This window comes from Anopheles darlingi, chromosome 2, assembly GCF_943734745.1.
Source record: "Anopheles darlingi chromosome 2, idAnoDarlMG_H_01, whole genome shotgun sequence".
NCBI classification, from domain to species: Eukaryota; Metazoa; Arthropoda; class Insecta; order Diptera; family Culicidae; genus Anopheles; species Anopheles darlingi.
Window position 1 is genome coordinate 28,764,403 of NC_064874.1, and position 22,486 is coordinate 28,786,888.

Consider the following 22,486-nt stretch of genomic DNA (forward strand, 5'->3'; position numbering starts at 1 on the left):
CTTTCACGATTCACGGCAAAAAAAAACTACTGTCAACAGAGCAAAGACGGCCCCATTTTGCCCAAGGTTTCTATACACGCGAACCACAAGAAAACCGTTAAGCCCAAGATGTTTCTTATTTCTGTAAGTTTTTATTTTACGGATAATTTATGCAAATTCAACGGGAACGAGATGTTAGTAATCGCGAATAAGCTCTTGCTTGCTACATCAACTCACAACAGTTGTAACTTCCATGGGCACGTTGAAGAAGCAACGAGTTTAGGACAGTTTTCGATATGCTCGGGCGTGCCAGCACCAGTGGCCTCACTGGCTGCAGTTGTTTCGGGATGGACTTCCTTATGCATCCGCCGGGTTCGCTCGATCATTTGCGCCCGAAATTACCGGCCATACTTTTGCGCATATACTGAAAGGTTAACGTCGTGCTGTGACGCGAGTCGCGGTGTTTGTAGTACTCGTTGTAGTCCAACCTCATGCACAGCTGCGGCAATGACTCCGTCGGTGAACTGGCCAGCTTGTACAGAAATTGGTGTACGGAGGTCTCGTACTTTGAACCAATCATAATGATCGATTTCTGGCATAACATCAATTGATGCTGAAACTGCTGTCGCTCCTCGTCTCGCTCGAGTGTGCGCTCGGCCGTTACACCGTACGTGCCGGCTACCTCACTTTCCCGGATGTGATCCTCAAAAGCCTTGCGCGAATTCAGCTCGCGATTGCACAGGTCGAAGAAGTTCATCTGCCACTGGTCCAACTCGCGAACCGAAGTGAAGATATCCTCCAACGATGTGGTTAACGCGTATGTTGACTCGTCAATAAATAGGCCGATCCTGATGCGCTGGAGAAATTTTTCGTGTGCTTCCAACACATCATCGAGTGCCTTCGCTTGCCCGACGCGTGCGCTAAACTGCACCCACGAGCATTCGATGACCTCGAACAGGATGTAATACTGCATTTGCGAGATGAGGTTGGTCATTTTCGCGCAGCAGGTCTGCAGGAGCTGCATAATAACGCTTATGTCGGACGCAATCGGCTTGTAACAACGTGCTCCCAGCATCTGGTTACGCCAAATACTGGACAGTATGTACTCGAATCGTTTCATGTTCCACAGTTGTTTAAATAAAGCACGGTAGGAGTTCTGCACCGGCTGGAAGAGGGTACCGAGCGGTTCCTGAACCTTGTACGTTAAGCAAAACACATCCCAGCCCGTATCACCCTCGTAAGGGCACATGAAGTAGACGTCGAGATAGTTCAGCACCTCCGGATCTTCTTGCTCGCAGGAAGATTTGCGTACTGCCTCTGCTACGGTCATAAAGAGTTCCTGCTGGCCAATATCTTTCGCCGGCCGATCGAGCTCTTCCTTTAGATACTCCATCAGCAGATCCGCAAAATGGCCCTGACCGAGCAGCAGATAGTCACGCATCGCTTTTAGATGATCGAACAGCCGATGTGGGCCGAGCACGATGTCGAGAACGCGCTTGGACGTCTTCAGATACACACTGTCGATCAGTACGTGCAGTTCCGTGTTGCTGTGCGGGCTGTACAGATACTCCAGATGCTCGCTGAGACATTTACTCAGATCCGTCCGCTCTCGTACCGGCGCACGATCTTTGCAAATTTCACGCAAAAAGTTTATGCTTTTGCCAATGACCAGTATCTGATTGGCGAGGGCATTCGAGATGAACGTTGGTACCATTTTTAATCGTAGCCGGAACTGATCGTGCCACAGACGATTGTAGCAGACTTCGGTCATCTTTTCGATGAAAAACTCCGCATTTGGATCGACTATCTTGCCATCCGTTAGCCACTGTGTCAGCATCTGTTGCAGTGGAATGCAGGCGTATTGCAGCAATTCACGGGACATTGTACGGACCATCGGGTCACCGTGCCAGATGAACTTGTGCACAGCGGACGCCAGCTCCCCACCTTTTTTCTCGCGGCACGCCTCGGATATTACCGACAGCCACTGCAGACGTTCCATCGGTTCCACCAACCAAACCATCACCCGCATTAGCGTCATCCGCTCCGACCGGCTGTTGAGCGCTTCCTGGAGATTCGCAATCAATCCGTAATAGTTGGTTAGCTCCTTTAGCAGGGCCGTGATGTAACCTTGACCGAAGCTTCCCGTTAGGTAGGAGTCACTTTTCGGGTCGGTGAACTTTACGGTTTTGTTGTAGAAATGCCCAACCTCGGCCAAACGGAGCAGCATTCCAGCGTCGCACGTATCGAGATTGCGGCCCATAACATGATCGAGCTTAAACTCGCCTGTCACAATGTTCTTCCGAAGGTACTTGCCTTCTATACCGGTGCACGCGTAGATGACATCCTGGATCATACTTTCTTCTAGCTCGTTGCTAATGGCAGCAACCCCTTCGGTGTTGCCATTGGTGACAATCGTGCCGTTGCTGGCGCTCACAGGGTACATCGCGCGGACACTACCGATGCCGGAATCGAGGCTCAGCTTACTGATCGCACTATCCAGTGTGCCTCCTCCAATGCCGCCCGTATCGTGGCGCAAGTCAATCTGCAAAGCGCTTGCCCCCACACATTTATCTGCCTCCGAAAGGTTCAGCAGGAATTCCAGAATCGGTGCCCGCTGTCTGCTTTCGGTCTGGAGGTGCACACAAGCGATTAAAATGATGCATTCCACCGAGGCAGTCATCGTCTACTTACGGTCGAAATCAGCTGCTCGTAGAACCCGCTGAACACGGTCACACTGGCCTGGCTTCGGGAAGCTAACCGGCGGTTGATGCGGGCTACGATGGAGGATTCACTGGCGGCTATCGAGGAGCTGCCGGACGCAACGATCGAGTTCGGCTTGTGGCTAATGAGCTGCGTTACCACTTTCAGTACTTCGTCTGCAAAACGGATACCCAAAATAGCAAAAAATATTGCGATGGCTGGGTGAAAACCGAACAAAACAAAACAGATGCCGCCGCGGGCGCGGCTCACCGCGTCTTGCGAAACACCACCAGTGCGGAGCGTACCTGAGTGTTCCCCGGCGAGATTCCGGCAGAGCTGTTTGAGCAGCTCATAGATGACGGGATAGTTGGGTTGCTGGTTACGATTCATGGTCACGCTTTTATTGATTTCTTAAGTTATTTTCTAAATTCTCTAGCACCAGAACATTTTTTCCCACTCAACGCCTGTCGGTTGGGCGGCTTTACTCGGTGACACTTGGATTGACAGACGAAAAATGTTGTGACGGCGTCCGCGAATCATGACACACAAAATAATTCATCTTTTTATCCCTGACCTGTGCTGCGTTGTGCCCCGAAATGAATTGGAAAGAGTCGGAGCTGAAGAGTGTACGTAAAGGGTACATAATGTGCATACCCAAACTCTACCATACATTTCCATTCCAGTGCCCGGCAACCGTGTATTATGTGCCCAACTTTATCACTCCCGAAGAGGAAGCTAGCATACTACAAGCAGTGTCTCGGACACCGAAACCCAAATGGACTCATCTGACTAATCGACGGCTGATCAACTACGGTGGCATACCACATCCGAAAGGAATGATAGCAGAAAGTATACCGGCCTGGTTGGGGCGATATGTGGACCGCATCAACGCGCTGGATGTGTTTGATCAGGACACGAAAGCGAACCATGTGCTGGTAAACGAGTATCTGCCGGGCCAAGGCATTATGCCGCATCTAGATGGACCACTGTTTTATCCCACTATCACGACCATTTCGTGCGGATCACACACCTTGCTGGAATACTTTGAACAAAGCGAAAGCGAAAGTTTAGATACCAGCACACTGGTACGTGGCAGGATAGCTAGTTTGTTGGTCGAACCGCGAAGTTTATTGGTTGTAAAGGACGATATGTATCACAGGTATCTGCATGCGATACAGGAACGAGATGAGGATTTAATTGACGACGGTGTAGTCAATCTTTCGCAGCTTGGAAGCGAAGTTAAGCTTGGAGAGCTACTTCACAGAGAAACGCGAGTTTCTTTAACCATCCGCCACGTACCAAAGACGACAAAAATGAAAATAAAGTTGTTTTAAGCTTTAGATAAGCTCATTATGCTGATAAATTGCAAAAAAAGAAGATAAGTAGCAACGAAATTCAAAAATTCTGCTGAAAGAATGGGCCGCCTAGCCGCCGAGTCGCACCGTTGTCTAAGAACCTTGGCAAACAACAAACGTCACAACAATTCGCGACCGCAACAAGGACAACACGAACAAATCTTTCTCCGCTCCGTTTTGAAAAAGAATAAATTTGAGCTGCTGGTCCAAGCAGCTGCTGCATAGTACACGGTCACGATGGCCTCCTCGTCGAACGGAAGTGGAAATCTGGTGGATGAGCTCGAGGAAGCATTTCAGGTTGGTGGCACGGTTACCCCTTTCCATTGGCCGTCACGGCGTTAACGTTGCTCCGGTGTCTTTTCAGTCATGCATACACGCACTCACCAAGGAAGAATCGGCTACCGGGATCGACAAAGATGAAATCAAGGTGGAAGTCGATCAGACGACGCTCAAGTTTATTGATCTGGCCCGCCAGATGGAAGCCTTCTTTCTGCAGAAACGTTTCCTGCTCTCGGCATTGAAACCAGATCTGCTGCTGAAGGAGGAAAACTTCGACCTCAAGCAAGAGATTGCACGTAAAGACGAGCTGATAAGAAAACACTATGAGAAAATTGAAACCTGGAAACAACTACTATCGGATCAGCAAAACTTCAACAAACCCATACAATCGCTACCACCCGACATGCGGGGGAATCTTGCTGGCGGTGCGCCTGGCGGTGCACCGGGCGCAATAATGCCGGGCGGTGGCATGGGTCTTCCGATGCAGGTAAGGGCCTTACTTCCTGTACAATACAGAACCGTTTCTGTACCACTGATGCTTGTCTTTCATGTTTTTTTTAGAACATGTCCCAGGTGCAACAGATGCAGAATCAGCATCAACAGCAGCAACAGATGCAGCAATTGCAGGCACAGCAGCAACAGATGCAACAGCAAATGCAGCAATCTTTACCAATGGGTGCCGGTAACGCACAGCTCTTCCAGCAGGGTGGTGTACCACGGGGTGTAGGACAAGGTGGAGGCCCCGGTCCCGGGTTTCCACCGGGAGCAGGGCCTAATCTTCAGGGGCCGCTGGCTTATCTGGAGAAAACGGCTAGCAATATAGGTGAGCCACCTGTCCGGATCGGTCCTAGGGTTACCACACGTTGCTAAGCATCGAACGGTTCATCGCTAATTACGTGCATGACCATTCCATCTCTTTACAGATCTAGTGGGCATGGGCGATGGTCGAAGGTGACGCGGGCGGGGCAGGGGTCGTGGTAGAGGTCGTGGCCGTGGAAGAGGTCGGGGTCGTGGGGCCGTTTCAGCTGAGTTTCACGGTGGTCCCCTAACCTGAGGCTGGGAAGCGGGGTGGAAGTCACCCCTGCGGCAGGCGTTACCCAGCTTAGCGCTCCACCTCGTTCTCTATCGTTATTGCAAGGTTACTAGGTAGACGGGTGCAGCCGGTATAGCGGCCTCCATTTGCAGAAGAGCGAAAGCCATAGTCCAATCAAGTGAAATTCCAACCAGCAAGAGACTACAGTAAAATGCAGTAAGAAGAAAGCTTTATTGAAAATTCTTTCGTGAAATGATCATTCTTCGAGGTAGAACACCATCATCACCCTGCCACACTTGTCACGGTCCCCGTACATTCGGTCACATGCACACCCACATATAAAACCACACAAACACACACACAACGGACCCTTCTGCACGAACCTGGAACCTACTACTCGTTGTGTATAACGCTTGCCCATTTCCTTGTCCTGCAATCGAGACTGCGGCAAGCATCGATCAACACTCGATCCCCTTCCCCCATCCAGCATTGCTGAGTTTGCATTTTTATATATTAGGTTCTTCTTCTAACTCTTCTTCTTCTGCTTATTAGTATCTCTAACAAATGTGTAAATTGTTCTAAAGTCCGTAGATGAAAAAAAGAAATCGCGCAAACGTAAGGCACGTGCGCGGCGTCAACCACAGAACGCAACCGGTGAACGGTTTTACGGTTTCGCGAATGTAAAATGTGTGCTCGCTACTCCCGCTACCCTCGCGCTCTAGTTGCAGACTATGAAGCTACGTAACGCGGACGGATGCATCCGCTATTTTATCTCCCATTTTCCATTTCAGCCTCTCTTTCAGGATATGTATCGAGTATCCGTCCCATAGGTTACCTTCCTCCTTTAAGAAAGCCTTCTCTTTCCCTTGGCCCTCCTGGCTTTCGCTCTGAAAAGCGGGAATGAGAGTTCGAACCAAGAGTGTACTGCTTTTATCTAGGTGAATGAACAATTTTGGACGAAAGGAAAAGGTCAATAAATATATATCGATTGAGGCAGAAACATCCGTTTATATAAAAGTGTATAAGTTTCATTTGGTGAAAGGAACCATTTCGGCAAGAGCTGCATGGGCGGCAGTGTTCAGGTTCATTGGTTTTAGTTTGTCCGTGGAAGCGCTGCTTCCTTTCGTTTAAGGTAACGGTCTCGCCGGATCATCTGCATTCGCTGCTGCGGCGTATAGTTGACAAACACGTCGTGCAGACGATCGAGACAGAAGGCAATGTGTTTGAAGGCGTTGCGCCGTAACGATGCATCGAGATCGTCTCCCTGTCCGTTGCGCGAATTTACAATAAACGTTAGTATATCGACGATCGTCTGTTTGATGCTTTGCACTTCGCTGGTTTGGAAGAGGCGACGGGTTAAGTATCCTCTTGCATAGGCGTTGATGATGATAGCGGCACGTTGCACTCTTTGCAGCGAATCTTCTAACGGGATGCTATGGCTGCCACCATTACCATTTGTGTCGATGGTGTTTGCGGCCGGTTCCTCGATTCCGCTCAACAGCTCGTCCGATGTTCCGTTGTTGTTGCACGTAACATAAGCTGCGTCTGTATCCGTATCAGGGGCCGAATCGTACGAAATATCGCAGAGTGATAACATGCTTACGGTGGAGCTAGTCTTTAGCACAGCTGCACCGTTAGACTCCAGTGAAACTGGAGGGTTTCCGTTGATCGTGGCTTTGGCACAGAGCGCCACTAGTTCCTCGGTTTGTTCACGGAATTTTCTCTCCAGCAGCATGCGTTCTTCTTCCTGGCGCTTTAACAACTCCTTCATGCGTTTCTCGTGCTCCGAAAGTGCATTGGAAATGCTTTCCACGCTCAAATTGACGGTGGACGTGGACGAGCCCGAGCAATTGCTGCTACGACGAGAACGCGATTTGGATTTACCTTTCGAAACCTTTTTCAACGGAACAGACTCTATTGCTATTGATTTGAGATTACATATTGGCTCACCAAGTGTTGCTACAATACGGGGCAGTGATGGGTCCATCTGCTTGGAACACAATGTTGGGGCACTTTCGCAAGATTTAGCGATACTCTTACCCTCTACTAGATCAATGGACAAGCGCTCGATTTGAGTAGTTTTTTCGTTTTGATCCTCCTGCGGCGTCTTGGCCGGATCAAGTGGCCGCACACTCTTGGACCGATCAACGGGCGTAGAGTGCTGCACGCTCTGTAGCATTTTCAAATCGATGCTGGGTTTCTGCAGATCGAACGTGTTGCAGCGAACTAAAGGCACCCAGGGGAGCTGCTCCGCCAACCCGGTTGGAGTTACTGTGCGTGTTAAGGATAGTGCCACCTGCTTTGGATCGCACGGGTCATTGTTTTCTTCCATTATTGTTTCACATGAATCGAGCTGATCGATTTCTGGCTCCACATGATCCACTTTATGCGCTTCTTCTGCGATCACTTCGGGGTCTGGCTCACAAATGACCGTCGGCGCCTCGTCATCACCGAGTGATGATCCTTCTACTGGTGTTTGTTCTGATTGATCGTGATCGTCGTGTCCATTCCGGTGGTCAACCATTTCAGTAGGTAGCTGCTCGTTCTCATGCTTTTTCAAAGGATCATCATCATCATCATCATCAGCCTTGTTTGTGATCGTTTCCTCGCTGTTCAACGAAGTTTCCTCGGCTTCTACTTTTACAGGCCGTAGATCGTTTCCAGCAGCAGCAGCAGCGGCAACAGCGGCAGCAGCAGCAGCAGCAGCCGCTTCCTTTCGCTTTTGCAAAATTCTACGCTCGATCTCTATCGCTTTTTGCCGACTATCGTTTATCATTGCACGTACTTCATCATTAATCTGCAAACGCAAGGAAAACCACCATTCAAGTGAAATCCTGCGATACACAGCTCAGAGCGCTGGACACTTACCAAAGGAGGTAGAATGGGAACACCATTAATTTTGAATGCGGAGACAAATTTTTTCTCCATCACTTTAGCAGCACACCGAAACCTAGGGAAGCAAATCAAAGGAACCAGCTTTAAAAAACGGTTGCTAGGACTGCGGCAAATCGTTGCCCTTGACGACGATGTCAACAACATAAACAACACGCGCGCTGTCACCGGGCATCGACGCGTTTGGCGGGAAATGCCTATTCAAAGAAAGCGGAAGGGGTAGAAGGGGGTTGGCGAACCTTTTCGGTAAAATGTGAGGAACGGTTTCTACCTTAATAACGCAAACTACCGTTTCTTTTCAATTATGCCACTAGCAATGTATGACTATTTATTTACCAACAATATCAATCTGCCCCAGGATTAACGTACGAAAATAAAAAAAGGAAATAAATGTTTTCTGGTTCCGTTCATTGGTTCAGATCGTTCCAAAGGAAACGTAAGACGGCTTATCGTTACGGGTGATGCTCCGAACCGGGTGTCTCGATGGCACGATGATAGTTCCGGTTATTTGTTTGTGTAGACTTTGTAGCATAACAAGAAAAGCATTTGCAGATGCAAGGAAAATACTCGACGAAAACACTGGGAGGAGCGAGCGGACACGAGCTCTCTGCTGGCCTGTTTTAGATACTTCCGCTGGCCTTCGTAACGAACTCAACGAGCGTACGCATCGGTCGACCCGTCATACCCTTAGCACCAGTGTAACTCTGATCACTGCAATCACCCATCACACCGGCAATATCGACGTGCAGCCAGGGAGTACCCTTCGGGACGAACTCCCGCAGGAACGCGGCTGCCGTACACGAACCGCCGCCCTTGCCTTTCCCGAGGTTGTTCAGATCGTACCCGCCATGGTCACACATCTGCTCGCTGTAATGCTTGAACAGCGGCATACGCCACACGCGATCACCCGTCTGCGAGCCCGCCTCGTGAATTACGTTCCACAGTGCGTTGTTGTTGGAGAACACACCGGCCACGCAGTCTCCGAGTGCCACCTTGATCGCACCCGTTAACGTGGCAATGTCCAGAATGAACTTTGGCTCGAAGCTACAATACAATAAACGATTAGCTGCATGATCGTTCAACTGCGAAGAAAGAAAGATTGAATCGAATCGGTACTTACGTTGAGGCGTAACACAATGCATCGGCCAACACAAGGCGACCCTCGGCATCGGTATTGTCGACGCAAATGCTCTTGCCATTCATAGCGTACACCACATCTCCCGGCTTGGTGGCCGTACCACTAGGCATGTTTTCGCACAACGGCACGAACCCCTTCACGTGTACCGGGGCCTTCAGTTGGGCGAGCGCCAGCAAGGTACCCACGACATTAGCCGCACCACCCATATCGGCCCGCATCTGGTCCATGTTGGCCGAAGGTTTCAAGCTGATGCCACCGGAATCGAACGTGATGCCCTTACCGACCAGTGCTACGCACGGTTCGTCCGGTTTCGCCGAACCCTTGTAGGTCAGCTCGAGGAAGCGCGCCGGTTCGGCGGAACCGTTCGTAACGGACAGGAACGAACCCATACCCTTCGCCTTGGCCCATGCTTCGTCGTGCACCAGCACCTCGACACCGGCCGCACCTAATCGCTCCCGTACGGTGTCGGCGAAAATCGTTGGCGTCATATGGTTGGCCGGTGTTTCCATCAAACTGAGAACGAAAAGAGGGGAAAAGTTTATTAAAACCCATCTACGCATTCGGGTCTCATACCCACGAACTTACACTCTGGCAAAGTTCTGCGCCTCGGCAATGGTGACACCCCGTTGCCAGTCTTCCTTGCCGGAGGCATCATCGGCGAAACGAACCGACGGCAGGCTGGTCCGTTTGTCAGCGCTCTTGAACGACTGGAACTTGTAGTTGGCTAACGTGGCACCCTCGGCCGCCTGCTGCGGGTGTTCCAGGTCTTCTAGCACGATCTCCGGGAGTTTATTGGCCGCGAGAGCCCGCACACCGGCCGCTGCCGCTATGCGCACATTCTCCTTCACTCCATCGATCTCGTCCAGCTCGTCCCATTTGCTCGCATCACCGAGACCGGCTACCGCCACCGCCGGGTACTGGCCCAGGTTCCAGAAGATACGCGCCTGACCTGCCTTCACCGGTCCACAGCTAGATCGGGATTTAATGTGTCAATGAAAGGAGGAAGAGATACTTCAACAACAGCAATTCACTCGTGGAGAGAGGATACAACAACGTGGAAAGCAGCACCGGGAACGGCATTAACTGGATTGGATTTCATTTTTAACGAAACAGAGGATCACGACCGTTTGGTGTTTAGTTTATTATTGCCCAGGCGAACCTTGCCTGTTAGATCGGATGTGGTTGTGTGTGTGTGTGTGTGGACGAAACACGTGTGTAACAAGGTAATCCTTCCACCACGTAACGCTTCCTTATCAATCAATCTAATCTCCCTTGTTTTCTCGCAAGTCACTTTAAAAGATATTACAATACATACGTTCTCTGAAACTCACAATTAGACAAAAATAGTATTCCTTCTTTTCAACCTGCCTCAACTTCACCACATACACGTATGGGCCATTCTGGTGTTCCGGTAGTACATTTCATAGCCAGGCACATGATCAGTAAACTCCTCCTTCTTCTTCTTTGATTTCCTTTCTCTTGGTACGACGATACGAGCTAATGGCGCTGTCGTTTGTTCAGTACATGTACAGTACTGCAACATGGATAAGCTACTTATTGGTGACATGGAGCCCGGAAGGCAAAGAACAACGACCATCATCGCAACTCTTATTTAACAGGTACGATAACGATAAGAGACGAAGACAATAATGACAGAAACAGGATTACACCGTTCTGTTGCTAATCGGACTAAAAAAACGAACGAGAACGATACTTAAAAGTCAACAAACCTATCGAGATAAGGAGAGAGATAGATAAATAGAGAGAGAGAGAGAGAGAGAGAGAGAGAGAGAGAGAGAGAGAGAGAGAGAGAGGGGGGGGGGGGAGAACCGACAGAAAAATAGATGCAGAGAGAGAGAGAGAGAGCTATCGAATAAGCAATCGTGCCGTGTAACGGGGAAACCAACCACACGAACGACAAACATAACTCGGACCCTAGAATTACTAGAGCTATCCTATCCTATTCTAATCGTTTGATTCCTGTTCATGATCTAACGGTGTCTTGCACATTCCCTCTACTATCCTGGTCCACTGAGCAAACGGCCTGTTTATTCAGAAAAGGGTACGGGGTCTTTCATTTGATTTTAAGCTTCGCGGCCACAGTAACTCTAATTGACGATCGCCTGCTCTTTCTATGAAAGGTCCTCTCTTTTGGAGCAACTAACTGAGGTCGAGGGATGGCCGTGACAAGTCCATGAAGTTAACGTATAAAACCTTCCTTCTTCCCAGGAATTCCTACCTGCCTTTCTTGTGTGCTTCTCGGACAGGTTCTACTAAAATAGTGCTCTCTCACTCTATATATACATTCGATCTCTCCTATTTTAGTACGGACGCTCTTTTCACAATAAGGTACTAGCTACGGGTAAAGTAGGGAAACGATTACAACGCGAGAACGATGCGACGGCAATATTTCATACCGTAGAAATTGTACTGTTTGGATATCTTGAGCTAAGATTGATAGTAGACAAGCTACTGCTGATGCTGTTGCTGCTGATGCTTCTATTACTGCTGCCGTTGAAGAAGAAGAAGAAGAAGAAGAAGAAGCGAATAACGGATAACACCGCTGTCATCGCCGCCGCCGCCGCCACCGGACTCTACACTATTTCCAGTATTTTGATGACACCTTCGCTGTTGCCAGCGATAATGATATTGCTCTGCTTGCGCCAGCACACGGCCGATACGAACTCGTTGCCCTCGGTGCTGTTGCGCTCCATGTCGGAAGAGCTGAGACTAGCACCACGTCCACCACCATTACCGGAGCCACCAGCTCCAGCGGTACCACTGCCGCTTCCACCACCACCACTACCACTACCAGTGCCTCCGCTACCACCAGAGCCGGAACTGGAGAACTTGAGATTGAACAGCTGCTTCGAGAGGCCTTTGTAGTAAACGCAGAGCGAATTGTCCTCGCTACCGCACGCCAGATAGTCGCTGTTGGTCGCTAATCCGGCAAAGTTCTTCTCGTTGATATGCCCGGTAAAGGAACGGAGACAGAAGGGTGGCGAGTTGATGTTCCACAGCTTCAGGTGACCGTCCGTGCTGGCCGACACGATTTCGTCCGTGTTGAGAAACTTCACGTACGAGACCGCCTTCCGGTGGCCCTTGAACACACACAGCGGTTGCTTCAGGTTGCGCAGATCGTAGTAGTTGACGCAGTGATCGGCCGTACCGAACGCCAGGTGGCAGGAGCTCTTCGGGTTGAACTTTACGCAGCATACGTTCGCACGGGCCTCGATCGTCGCCACCGAATGGTCGACGTTCAGTGACCACAGCTTAACACGCGCATCATCCGATCCCGACGCCAGCAGACGCGTATCGACCTCATTGAAGTCTACGCACCAGCACCGTTTATCATGCTCTTCGTAAGTTTTCGTACACGTTCGAGTCACCACGTCCCAGATCGTCACGATGCCCTCGTAGTCGCTCGAGGCGAGCACCTGCTTGAAGTACGTGTTCCAGATGACACAGGAGATCTTGCTGTTGCAGGTCATCTCGTTGATCGGATAGTTAATATCGACGGCTGCGTCGCGGATTGCCGTGTAGTAGTCGAAAATTTTAATCCGCTTCGTGACGCCGGCGATCGCAAAATACTCGCTGTCCTTGTCGAACTCAATGCTCGACACGATCGTCGAGGCGTAGTTCGAGTTGTTCGAATAGTTGAGCGTCGCCAACGGCCGCAGGGCACTATATTTGGAGAATTTGATCAAATTTTCACGGAACGTATCGAGCGATGAGGAGCGTCCTCCTACACCGCTCGATCGTGTTGTCATGTTGTCTAACGACCGGGACGATACGTTCGAGTTGATTTCGGACGCTAGCTGTGGTTGCGATCGGCTGCTACTAGGTGCCGACGTACCGATCGTAGTCGTATCGCCACCGACGGTACTGATGCTTGCACCGCCACTCGACACCGTCCGTTCGCCGATCAGCGAATCGGAACTGAAGGATCGATCTTTACCGAAGAACAGTTCTTCACTACGCGCTGCAAAGTAGCACTGAACGAAATCGTCAAAGTGTTGGTACATTCGTTGCTTCCGGGCCAAAAATGAGGACGAAGTTGACGAGAGGGATCCGGCTAGCGAAGCACCACCAGCACCACCCCCACGTGATCGAGAGCCATGCAGGTTGAAACCTTCATATGAATCCGTCGCCGAGCAGGTATCATCTAGTAGCGATCGATTCGAGGGGACGGCAATGTTGTCGATCGTATCGATGATCTCTATAATCTGACGCTTGATCGCGACCACATTTTCATCCTTTTCGTCCTTCACGCTCTGCTCCACCTCGGCCACCGTCGGGCAGCTGCTCTGTACATCCTTTAGTACCTTCTCCACCTCGAGCAGATCGCTCCGGATCAGTGCGATCTCGTTCGCGATCTGCAGCTGCTGCTGTTCCTTCTGCTTCAGCAGATGCTTGAGAAACTCGTGCAGTAACCGATTCTGGGCGGCACACGATTCCGCCTCCAGCAGCGTCTTGCGCTGCGTCAATATCTCCAGCATCACGTTCACGTCCGACAGCGAAAGCTTCTTCGACTCCGTCGCCAGAAAGTGCCTCAAAGTATCGCCTTCGCCGCTGCCTATTGCGTCCCCCAGACCCGGCTGTCCCGCCTTCGGTGAGACCATGCCGGGCTGGGACCGGTTCCGCTGAAGACCTCCACCACCACCGAACATGCCCATCTTGAGCCGGTGCTTGGTGATCAGCTCGTTCAGCACGAAGTTTGGCAAGATGTGATCCTGGGTCGCGAGCGGGGAGTTGCACTTGGGGCACTTTTTCGTGACGTCGATCGAACGTGAAATGCACTGGTGGCAGAACGTGTGGCCGCACCGCGTAATGTGTGCCTCGTTGATGATGTCGAAGCAGATCGGACAGAGAAAGTCACTCGCTTTATCGTCCGCACTGGACGGTATCCCGTTTAGGGTGGCCAATCGCTTCTTGCTGTTGCCTGCGCCACTGCTGCTGCCACCGCTGCTACTTCCTCCGCCTGCACCGCCGCCGGTTCCACCACCGGAAGACATTATGGAATCGCTGCCGCCGGTTGCAGACGTTACACCGCTGGAAGAGGACGAAGATTGCGCATTGGACGGTTGATGCTGATGGCGGCGCGTTGTCATGCCACCGTTTCAAACGTTGCTTATACAAGCACACACCTTGTTTGATTTGCGCTTATCCTATGGCAGGTGCGATTAATGTACGCACGGTAGGATGCCGTTTAATTGTTCTGTTTCGTTTAAAGGCTTATCTCATCCTTCCCACTTTCACAACAGCGTACAAAGTATGTTCACTTTTAACTTATATTAAGCATTTTTCCTCACTAGATACACAGTCACACACTTTGTTTGTCCACGTGTGGCTTATTGTTTTTCATCGAACTGTAATTCGCAGTACTTGTTGCTGGCGCTTTAACGATGGTTTAACGATGAACAATAGCAGGCTTCGCACTGTGATAAGGTAATTTTGCAACAAAAATCCCAATAGCCCCTTGATTGCATTCGAACAAGGACAATCGGGTATGCAAGCGCGTCTATGTTTGTGTTTATGTATGTTGGTTGCTTTTCGAGTGTTCGATTATGCCTATTTTTTGGCTGCGCCACTGTTTCACCCCCAATATCGTGCAAATTCGTGGGACACAAATGGGTTTTTTTTTCGTTTTACTAGAACATAACAACAACAGTGGATCTGAAACGAAAGCACAAGGCGAAAATACGAAAATTGAGCTATGCTTGCTAACTAAAGCAGTGGGAGTTTGCTATGTGTACTATGTTTTGCCTAACGATAGTGGATAAGGGGATATAGAAGAGAGGAGTAGGGGATATAGAAGAGAGGAGAACGGCTACAGTTCGAGCGTGAAGAAACGTTTCCGCTGTTATCAACCAAAAAGTAGGAATATGAAGAACGATAACAGCGAATCGAAAATTATAACATTGTAGCAACAGCAACAGAGCTCGGCTGGCTACCAACACAAAAGTGGTTACGATGAATCAAAGCAACTGATAAAAAGAAGTATATCGAAACTTCGCTAAAAACTTCGCTTAAAAAATAGTTTCAATTATACGACGTTCTCTGGTTTTCGTCGTGGTGAGTCTACTTCACCCAGAAGTATAACAAACAAATGGATGCCGAATAGTAGACAAACGTCGTGCTTCTCCTAAAAGCAAAAATAGTATTTGGAAAACTACAAAGAAACTAAGAGAGAGAGAGGGAGTAAAACAGCGAAATAAGTGGAAAGAGAGGGAGAGTGAAGTAGAAAAAGGTAATTGCCACAAAAGATAGGTAGTGCAAAGCTCATGAAGCAATTTTTCGCGCGTGTGCTCGTTGCAGATAACCACCGTTACGTTACGTGCGACTCTTACAAAGAAATAAAACCGTTCTTCCAAATTCTTTACTGCGAATCAATCAACGACACGCCACACAACGACACAATGTATGTTTTGCATTAAAAAGCCATCATTTCGACTTCCACCAATGTTTATGCCAAGATGTGCACATTCGAATGTACTATTATGTTGCCAAGAAGCATTCTCGGTCATTGCAATGATTTACGTTGTTTTCTGAACAGAAAAAAAATTACAAAAGTGTGAATGGTGCTTCTAAAGATTTATGTTTTCCGAACCCCAATACCAGCTCAGCAAACTGGGATCATTCAGTTGCAGGAAGAACACCTACATCTATCATAGGCACAGCTAATATGAAACACAACAGGCGCAACGGAAAAGGATGTGGCCGTGCCAAATAGACACTAGAATTAGTTCGTTGGTGGGTAGATCGAGGTAAGCGGATGTCTTTCTGTGTTGGTGTGCGCTGACGCCAACAATCCTATGCTGTGTGCCGATAGCATGGAATTAAAAACACATTAATGGGTTTGCGCTCTTTGTCGTACGCTCGTACGCTCGGTTCCACATGGCACACTACCAACACCAGAATTTTCTCACCGCTCCATCAAAGCAGCCGTTGCTCGCCGTGAATTCCGAAATCTAGAGTGGATTATGAGAGGATAAGTTTTCCCCGTCTATCTCTTGCTTCCGTTTGTAATTTGCAAGTTTTCATCACATTTCACACCTGGGATACTTTGGGTTTCTATATATCCAGCATATAATCCTGCAGCATTCCTATGAGTTATAGATGTTGTCCTTTGCTGTAGTCGCAACGCGCTATATCGTGATGCCCAACGTTTTAAAATCCGAGCCAAAATCTACCGTATCCCGACACAGTCGTGGAATCGATTGTTTTAATCCTCATTCCTATGGTATCGCCACACGCCGTTTACGGTGGTCGGAGAGGGGAACCTTTTTTCTTGCAATAATTTATTCATTTATACAGCATCTCATAAAATGTAAAAAGCCACCAAACCAAAGCACCAAAAGTTGTGGTCATGATGATGCAGTGCACAGGACCACGAGAGGATCCTTGAAAGACATCAATGCGTAAAATACCGTTGAGGCAAACACAGTATAGTAAGCAAGAATCCAGAGACACTTAGTGCTAGCCATCACATCTGACACGCCACACTCCAAAAAGAGCCCTGATAAAGTGGCTCGACTACTTTGTCGTTGTGCGCTCCCGGCTGGGACCAGGTTTGGCCCGAGTCACGAACTGTCCTTCAACTGTGACTTTTAAAAATAGTACCGAAAAGGGGAAATGTGGATTTTCCTGGTTGCGCCGGTGGGCATGGCAGATGGGGTAGGCCGTGGTATGGTAGGGAAAAGCCTTCTAAGGAAAATTGAAAAATCCTTCCATCCCAACCACCAGCCGCGCACACGAAGGCAATTCGCGAACGAATATCGCGATATTAGCAGGCCGTGGAAGCATAAAAGGTTGGAAGTGTGAAGGGTCATTCGAGAGAGAGAAAAGGCTTTTCACGTGGCCAACCTCAACGCCGGTTACTAACACGAGGCTGAAGCCGAGCCGGAGCAGTTCGCTTTCGTACTCGTATCGGTGTCACGGGGTACGACTTCATCATCATATGCACCATCAGGCCTGGCGCGCCTGGGTGATTGCGTTTTTGTTTGTGTATGAGTGTGAGGTGAATTGTGATAACGAAAACAAATGGCAATCACACAAAAAACGAATGACATCGGGGGTTAGCGGACTATTTATAGCGTCGACCCCGGGGGCTGGTGTACCCCATCGCCGGCATATGCGCTCCGGATCGATATGCAATTCCATTCCATTTCTCCCAGCGTTCCGCTGGTGTACCATCTATCTCTGTGTGTCCTTTGTGGAGCGCCTTGGAGACGCGATATCTTTGATTTGCTAGCGAACCGTTTGATCCTCTCCATCGGCTGCATGCCAAGTGCATGTCAACGGACGGACGAGCTTTTGAGTGACAAAAACCCTAATGCAAAGAACAGATTCCGGGGCTATGTGGCTCCGTCGTAATCGTATTATCGTGGCAATTCAATTTCAACAAGCAACGTTTGGTAATTTTGATTGGCACTGGCATAGCTCAGCTGATGCACCTGGCGGGCGTTAGTCGCTTGCCTAGTTGGAAAGTGCTCACCCAGACCCGGGTTTACTCGGCTCAGGCTCGGGGGAAGCAGATTGATACTAATTAGCTGCTATAACAACTTAATACTTTGCACACACGCTGCAGACACGAATGGAGGGTGTCTTATCTTGCTCGGTTGGACACATGCAAAGACAAATTGCTGTGCGCAGAAAGATAAGATATCGGCTTCTATAACGGCCGTCAGCTTCCAACGGCTATTGTGAACCCCAAATGGTCCATCATCTCGGTAAACCGTGAATAGTACGGAAATGCGTCAATTCGATGCGGAAAATCATCCGCGCTCTACGAACGAACGATTTCATTCTTCGAGCGAATTCCGATCGTACGAAGAGCTTGGGGAACGGCGAGCAGCAGCTGATTTATGGTTCTGCCCCAAGAGAATATTGGGTACCGTATTGGCGCATGTGATGCAGTCTATCGTATACACGCGAGCCCAGGGAATTGTACAGAACAGATACGACAGCGGCACTTTTGCCATCCCGAATCGCATGTGTGCTGTAGATTGCCCATCAGGGATTGGGAGCTTCTTCTGGTCCAGGAAAGGAGTCCGTTAAATCAAACACATGACGGCCTGCTTCGGTTTTTGCTTATTCAGCCGAGCGAGAAATGAAATAGTATTTACATAGTATGTTCCGAGTCATAAAACGAAAAACAAATCTTTTGGTATGAATGATAGCGCGGATACAGAGATACGGAAGATGAGGAAGAGATGAGAAAAATAAGAACAAGAAGTAAGGCAGGAATCGGAAATGCTCCACTGTTTCAACCGCCTCTTTCAGGATGTCGGGCATGTGAATCGGGAAAGCGGGAAAGGATTGTTTGGATGAAAATGGATCTACTAAGCATCAAACACACTTACATATTGATCTGCTCGAGCAGCTTGCCAGCTGTTGATTCGTTGTACTTTTGGGCGTACGGCGTGAACTTCACCTCATCCTTATCATCCGTCGAGTAGACACCCAGCACTAGTCCTTGCTGCGAACGATAAGGGCCCACCGTTGGTGGTGACCGTGGCAACGGCGAACGACAGCACGCAGGATACCAGCCGGTAACGGGGAATGGTGATGCGTGCGGCAAGGAGAGGGATCAGTGAGCGGCGGCGAACCGGAGAACGGAATCAAAGGGTTAGCGTTGAACTTTCCATCAAATTTTCTCGCACCGTGCCCGTCGGCCACGTTTGTCTTTAGAGCGCCACATTCCGACACACTTAATACATACTTTGCTCGACATTGATCCGTAGAAGCGGCGAGACAGCAGCGTATAATTTCCTCGCACGAACTGAAAACTGCGAAAAACGGCCATCATAATTACGCGATAAGTTGGCCAAGTCAACTACAACCCTGCACAATTTATTCTCCCGAGGCAAATTTTGATAGATCTGTTCCAAAGCGACGGCTACACGTGCGCCAAACTACTGTCATATCCATACGTGCGTCCAGACTTGCGTCACTCTTGCACCGCTACGACTTTGGCTACAGCTTTTACGGAAACGCATCCATTTCTATGATATTTTTGTTTGGAATTTGTCGCAAAGATTACTGCGATTACAACTCATGCAATTTTTGGATGAGTAATCAAAAAAGTTTGATTTTCATGCATCCACATGGGTTTTTTCATCGAATTCATAGCATATGAATATCATCGCATCGTTCCCATTGCATCGATGTCGATGTTCGATAATCGATGTTTGCAGCACTTTTGTTTGAAGCGTAGAGGATAGTAAAGGGTGAAAATTTAACTAAATTGCAAATTGGAACGTATCGCGCAGAGTCGCGCGCACGTGTAGCCGTCGCTTTCGGTGGTAAACAAATTCGGCAAATGTCAAAGAAATAACAAAAAAAAGTCAGCAAAACGAGCTTGGATTTTCACGATTTCCATTAATTTAGCGTAATTTTTCTGCAATTTCTCGCAAGAAAATGTCTGATGGTTAGTGTGAAATGAAATTGGTAAGCTATTCATAAGAACTCCACTAATCCCCTCTCTCCTTCGTGTCCTACAGAAGAAGTAATCAAACGCCGCCTGCAAATCGACGGAGATGGAACCGGCGACGACAGACGGTTAAACGACTTGCTGAAAACGTTTATTAAGTGGTGCAATTCAAACGATGCACCAGAAAACAAGTACGTATCGATCTTACGTATCATCAGTTTCCATTCGTGATTTTTCATTAGCTTCTTCTCTACCCTCATTCCCAACAGTCAAGCGATGTACGATCGACTGCTCGCACAGCTGGCACAGTGTGAGTTCGACAGAAAAAAGTCGGATTTCTATGCAAAGGTGATGGAGCAGGAACTGAAGAATTACGCGGCCATCTCCGATGCTATCGAATCGGGTATTGAAACGGCCAAAACGCAGATCGACCAGAGTAAACACAATCTGGTGCTGGCCAAGAAGATACGAAAAAACCGCATGCAGTACGATGTGCTGGCCAAGATCATTAACCAGCAGCCGGATCGTAAAGAAACCGTCAAGCAGTTGGAATTGTTGAAGGAGGAATTGGACATGCTAAAAGAACAGAAGGCCGATCTGGAGAGACAGCTGGGACAGAAAAAGAAGGACTTTAACGTGCTGATGCGCTCGATAGTGGAGCTGCAGGACAAGCTGGATCCGACGATGTCAGTGGTGCCAACTGGTACATCCAGTGCCACCGAGGAAAAGCCGATCGAAGCTGCCGAGGTTTCAAACGAAACTGTCGATGAAAAGATGTCATGCGATGAACCCGTAGTTATCGAGGAGGAAGATGATGCGGCAAGCTCAGACAATGATGAAGTGATACTGTCCTCACCAGAGAAACTGAATTAGGAATATTAAAGTAATTTGCGGTGGTTCGCACAGAAAATGTATAAGTGTAATTATTAATAAATTGCTTTTTTTTAATACAACGCTTTCTGATGATAACTCCCAGATCCGCGCCATGAGTGTGTACCGTAACCCCAGACAAATATACTGGATTAGCACCAATTAGCCGTTTTATTAGTAAATTTCTATGCTATGTGCTATGTGTGGCAGGCTTAAGATACTTGCGATGATCAAAGCACCGTTTATAAAAAGATTTCTAGAAATTAAACATTACACACTTTGCACACTTTGTTTACAGCCTGGTCAATTTTTCCGTCTGTTCATTGAGGCACCAGCTCGTTCCACAAAATGAGGTGAGTACGTGAATGAGAGAAGCAAATAGGAAAACCGCGGCCGGTTCATGCAAACAGTAGTTAAAAAGGATTATTTCAACTGAAGCAACTTCTACCGAAACCGGTCTCTACAAGTACTTCTCGTGCCACAAGTAGTTTACATAGAAGCCGATCTACGCCCATACGGCGGCCAGCATCAATGGAAACCCAGCATCATCCATCCGCGGCGGCCAAAGCATCGAAACTTTGTTTCTAGCCCCACCGTTCAAGTATATGTCAAGAGCGAACGGCGTTCCGATTCCTCGATCTGCAACTTCTGGTCGGAGCATGTTTCTCGTACAGTCAAGTACCCTTGGAAACGCCCGATCGTTTCCACGGAATCAAGGTGAACGGAGCATCTCTTACCAGCCCCATCCAGACTAGTAGTAGGCTAGAGAGCTTCTGGGTTGCGGCCATGCGCACAACACGTGTACGTAGAGAAGCGCACGGATAGATTATTTTGTTGTTGGCACAGTACTTCAACTGCTTTCCGGGGAACTACTTGTTTGCGGTGCGCCTTCGATTGGCCTTGCCCGCTGGTCGGATTTTGTTGCTTTGATGGATCATCCTATCGAACCCCCCAGCCAAGTGCTGGCTAGACACCTTTGCTGGCGGCATCCGAGCGCGAGTGAAGAAATGATCATTATCTTCGCGGGCACAGGCTCCAACACGGATACAAGTGGCTTGATGATGTCTGCCGTCGAGTACTTGAAGTCTGATATTTTATACACGCACGAGCTAGATAGAGACTGATGTTTAATGAACTCTATTAATTTCTTTTTGAACTATTTTTCTGGATTAATTTACTTAAAAATTTGTTGTTATTTAATACCAGCTATTTAATTATGGAGTCAATTTTACAGAAAAGAAATTCTTTTCAATCAAGCATCGGAACGAACTCTGTAGTAATAGGTGAATGCACGGCTATTGCAGACATGGACGTACAGATGGTTTCTGTCTCGTCGAACGACCGACATCGACAGCAGCAAGCCTCTTCGTTGAACTGTCCCCCTAGTCGCATCCATTTGACCCATCCATCCACTTACTAGGTTCTTCGAACTGGTCGCCCGAGGTTCTTCTCATGCAGGACCAAACACGAGGTGCTGGCTTCTGAACCGAATGGTTGCCTTTGGTGTTGCGCCGGGCCCGACTTGAGGCAAAACACTTTGAAACTCGATACAAATCCGGGAGAGTTAGCGCTCCTCGCATTTCTCGCTGACAAGGTGTTGGAGATTACGAGCAAAAGGTTAAAAATATCTATCTTCCCAAGCATAATGGTGCAAGGGTTATGACACCAGAAACGTTTTCCCTTGTTTGGTTGTTTTTCCCGGCGTCCGGTGGCGCCGAGAAACGGCACAAGGGACCAACTGCAACGCTTGCTGGCCATAGTGGCTTGTGAAAGGAGTGACAATTTTCCAATCCTCATTTCCGTTG

General features: G+C 48.7%; 8 protein-coding genes across 8 annotated transcripts in view; 3 read left to right on the forward strand and 5 right to left on the reverse strand.

Moving 5' to 3' along the window:
- Nucleotides 1–71, reverse strand: part of LOC125959877 (uncharacterized) — a 537-nt gene extending 466 nt beyond the window's left edge. The window contains exon 1 of the mRNA XM_049692863.1: nt 1–71. This exon is cut by the window's left edge and continues 22 nt beyond it. The gene's annotated coding sequence lies outside the window, so the exon portion shown is untranslated.
- A 58-nt stretch (nt 72–129) lies between these two features.
- LOC125959851 (gamma-tubulin complex component 3) lies at nt 130–3,160 on the reverse strand. Its single transcript, XM_049692828.1, has 3 exons — nt 2,985–3,160; nt 2,671–2,855; nt 130–2,608 (listed from the first exon to the last, which is right to left on the reverse strand). The coding sequence occupies exons 1-3, from the start codon at nt 3,067–3,069 to the stop codon at nt 362–364; spliced, it is 2,517 nt and encodes an 838-aa protein (XP_049548785.1). The 5' UTR covers nt 3,070–3,160; the 3' UTR covers nt 130–361.
- Nucleotides 3,161–3,177: 17 nt separating this feature from the next.
- Nucleotides 3,178–4,032, forward strand: LOC125959864 (alpha-ketoglutarate-dependent dioxygenase alkB homolog 6). The gene is made up of 2 exons (XM_049692849.1): nt 3,178–3,305; nt 3,363–4,032. Exons 1-2 carry the CDS (start codon nt 3,276–3,278, stop codon nt 4,011–4,013), a joined length of 681 nt encoding a protein of 226 aa, XP_049548806.1. The 5' UTR covers nt 3,178–3,275; the 3' UTR covers nt 4,014–4,032.
- Nucleotides 4,033–4,172: 140 nt separating this feature from the next.
- On the forward strand, nt 4,173–6,351 carry LOC125959859 (mediator of RNA polymerase II transcription subunit 28). The gene is made up of 4 exons (XM_049692843.1): nt 4,173–4,331; nt 4,399–4,800; nt 4,875–5,136; nt 5,237–6,351. The coding sequence occupies exons 1-4, from the start codon at nt 4,272–4,274 to the stop codon at nt 5,266–5,268; spliced, it is 756 nt and encodes a 251-aa protein (XP_049548800.1). The 5' UTR covers nt 4,173–4,271; the 3' UTR covers nt 5,269–6,351.
- A 73-nt stretch (nt 6,352–6,424) lies between these two features.
- Nucleotides 6,425–8,301, reverse strand: LOC125959161 (uncharacterized). The gene is made up of 3 exons (XM_049691971.1): nt 8,215–8,301; nt 8,073–8,143; nt 6,425–7,955 (listed from the first exon to the last, which is right to left on the reverse strand). Exons 1-3 carry the CDS (start codon nt 8,272–8,274, stop codon nt 6,440–6,442), a joined length of 1,647 nt encoding a protein of 548 aa, XP_049547928.1. The 5' UTR covers nt 8,275–8,301; the 3' UTR covers nt 6,425–6,439.
- Nucleotides 8,302–8,858: 557 nt separating this feature from the next.
- LOC125959163 (cytosol aminopeptidase-like) lies at nt 8,859–10,775 on the reverse strand. Its single transcript, XM_049691972.1, has 4 exons — nt 10,756–10,775; nt 9,962–10,345; nt 9,359–9,889; nt 8,859–9,282 (listed from the first exon to the last, which is right to left on the reverse strand). Exons 1-4 carry the CDS (start codon nt 10,773–10,775, stop codon nt 8,859–8,861), a joined length of 1,359 nt encoding a protein of 452 aa, XP_049547929.1.
- Nucleotides 10,776–11,196: 421 nt separating this feature from the next.
- Nucleotides 11,197–19,242, reverse strand: LOC125959850 (uncharacterized). Its single transcript, XM_049692827.1, has 3 exons — nt 19,101–19,242; nt 18,742–18,857; nt 11,197–15,052 (listed from the first exon to the last, which is right to left on the reverse strand). Exon 3 carries the CDS (start codon nt 14,485–14,487, stop codon nt 11,971–11,973), a length of 2,517 nt encoding a protein of 838 aa, XP_049548784.1. The 5' UTR covers nt 14,488–15,052; nt 18,742–18,857; nt 19,101–19,242; the 3' UTR covers nt 11,197–11,970.
- A 442-nt stretch (nt 19,243–19,684) lies between these two features.
- Nucleotides 19,685–20,756, forward strand: LOC125959860 (THO complex subunit 7 homolog). Its single transcript, XM_049692844.1, has 3 exons — nt 19,685–19,808; nt 19,882–20,002; nt 20,081–20,756. The coding sequence occupies exons 1-3, from the start codon at nt 19,799–19,801 to the stop codon at nt 20,682–20,684; spliced, it is 735 nt and encodes a 244-aa protein (XP_049548801.1). The 5' UTR covers nt 19,685–19,798; the 3' UTR covers nt 20,685–20,756.
- Nucleotides 20,757–22,486: the final 1,730 nt, after the last annotated feature.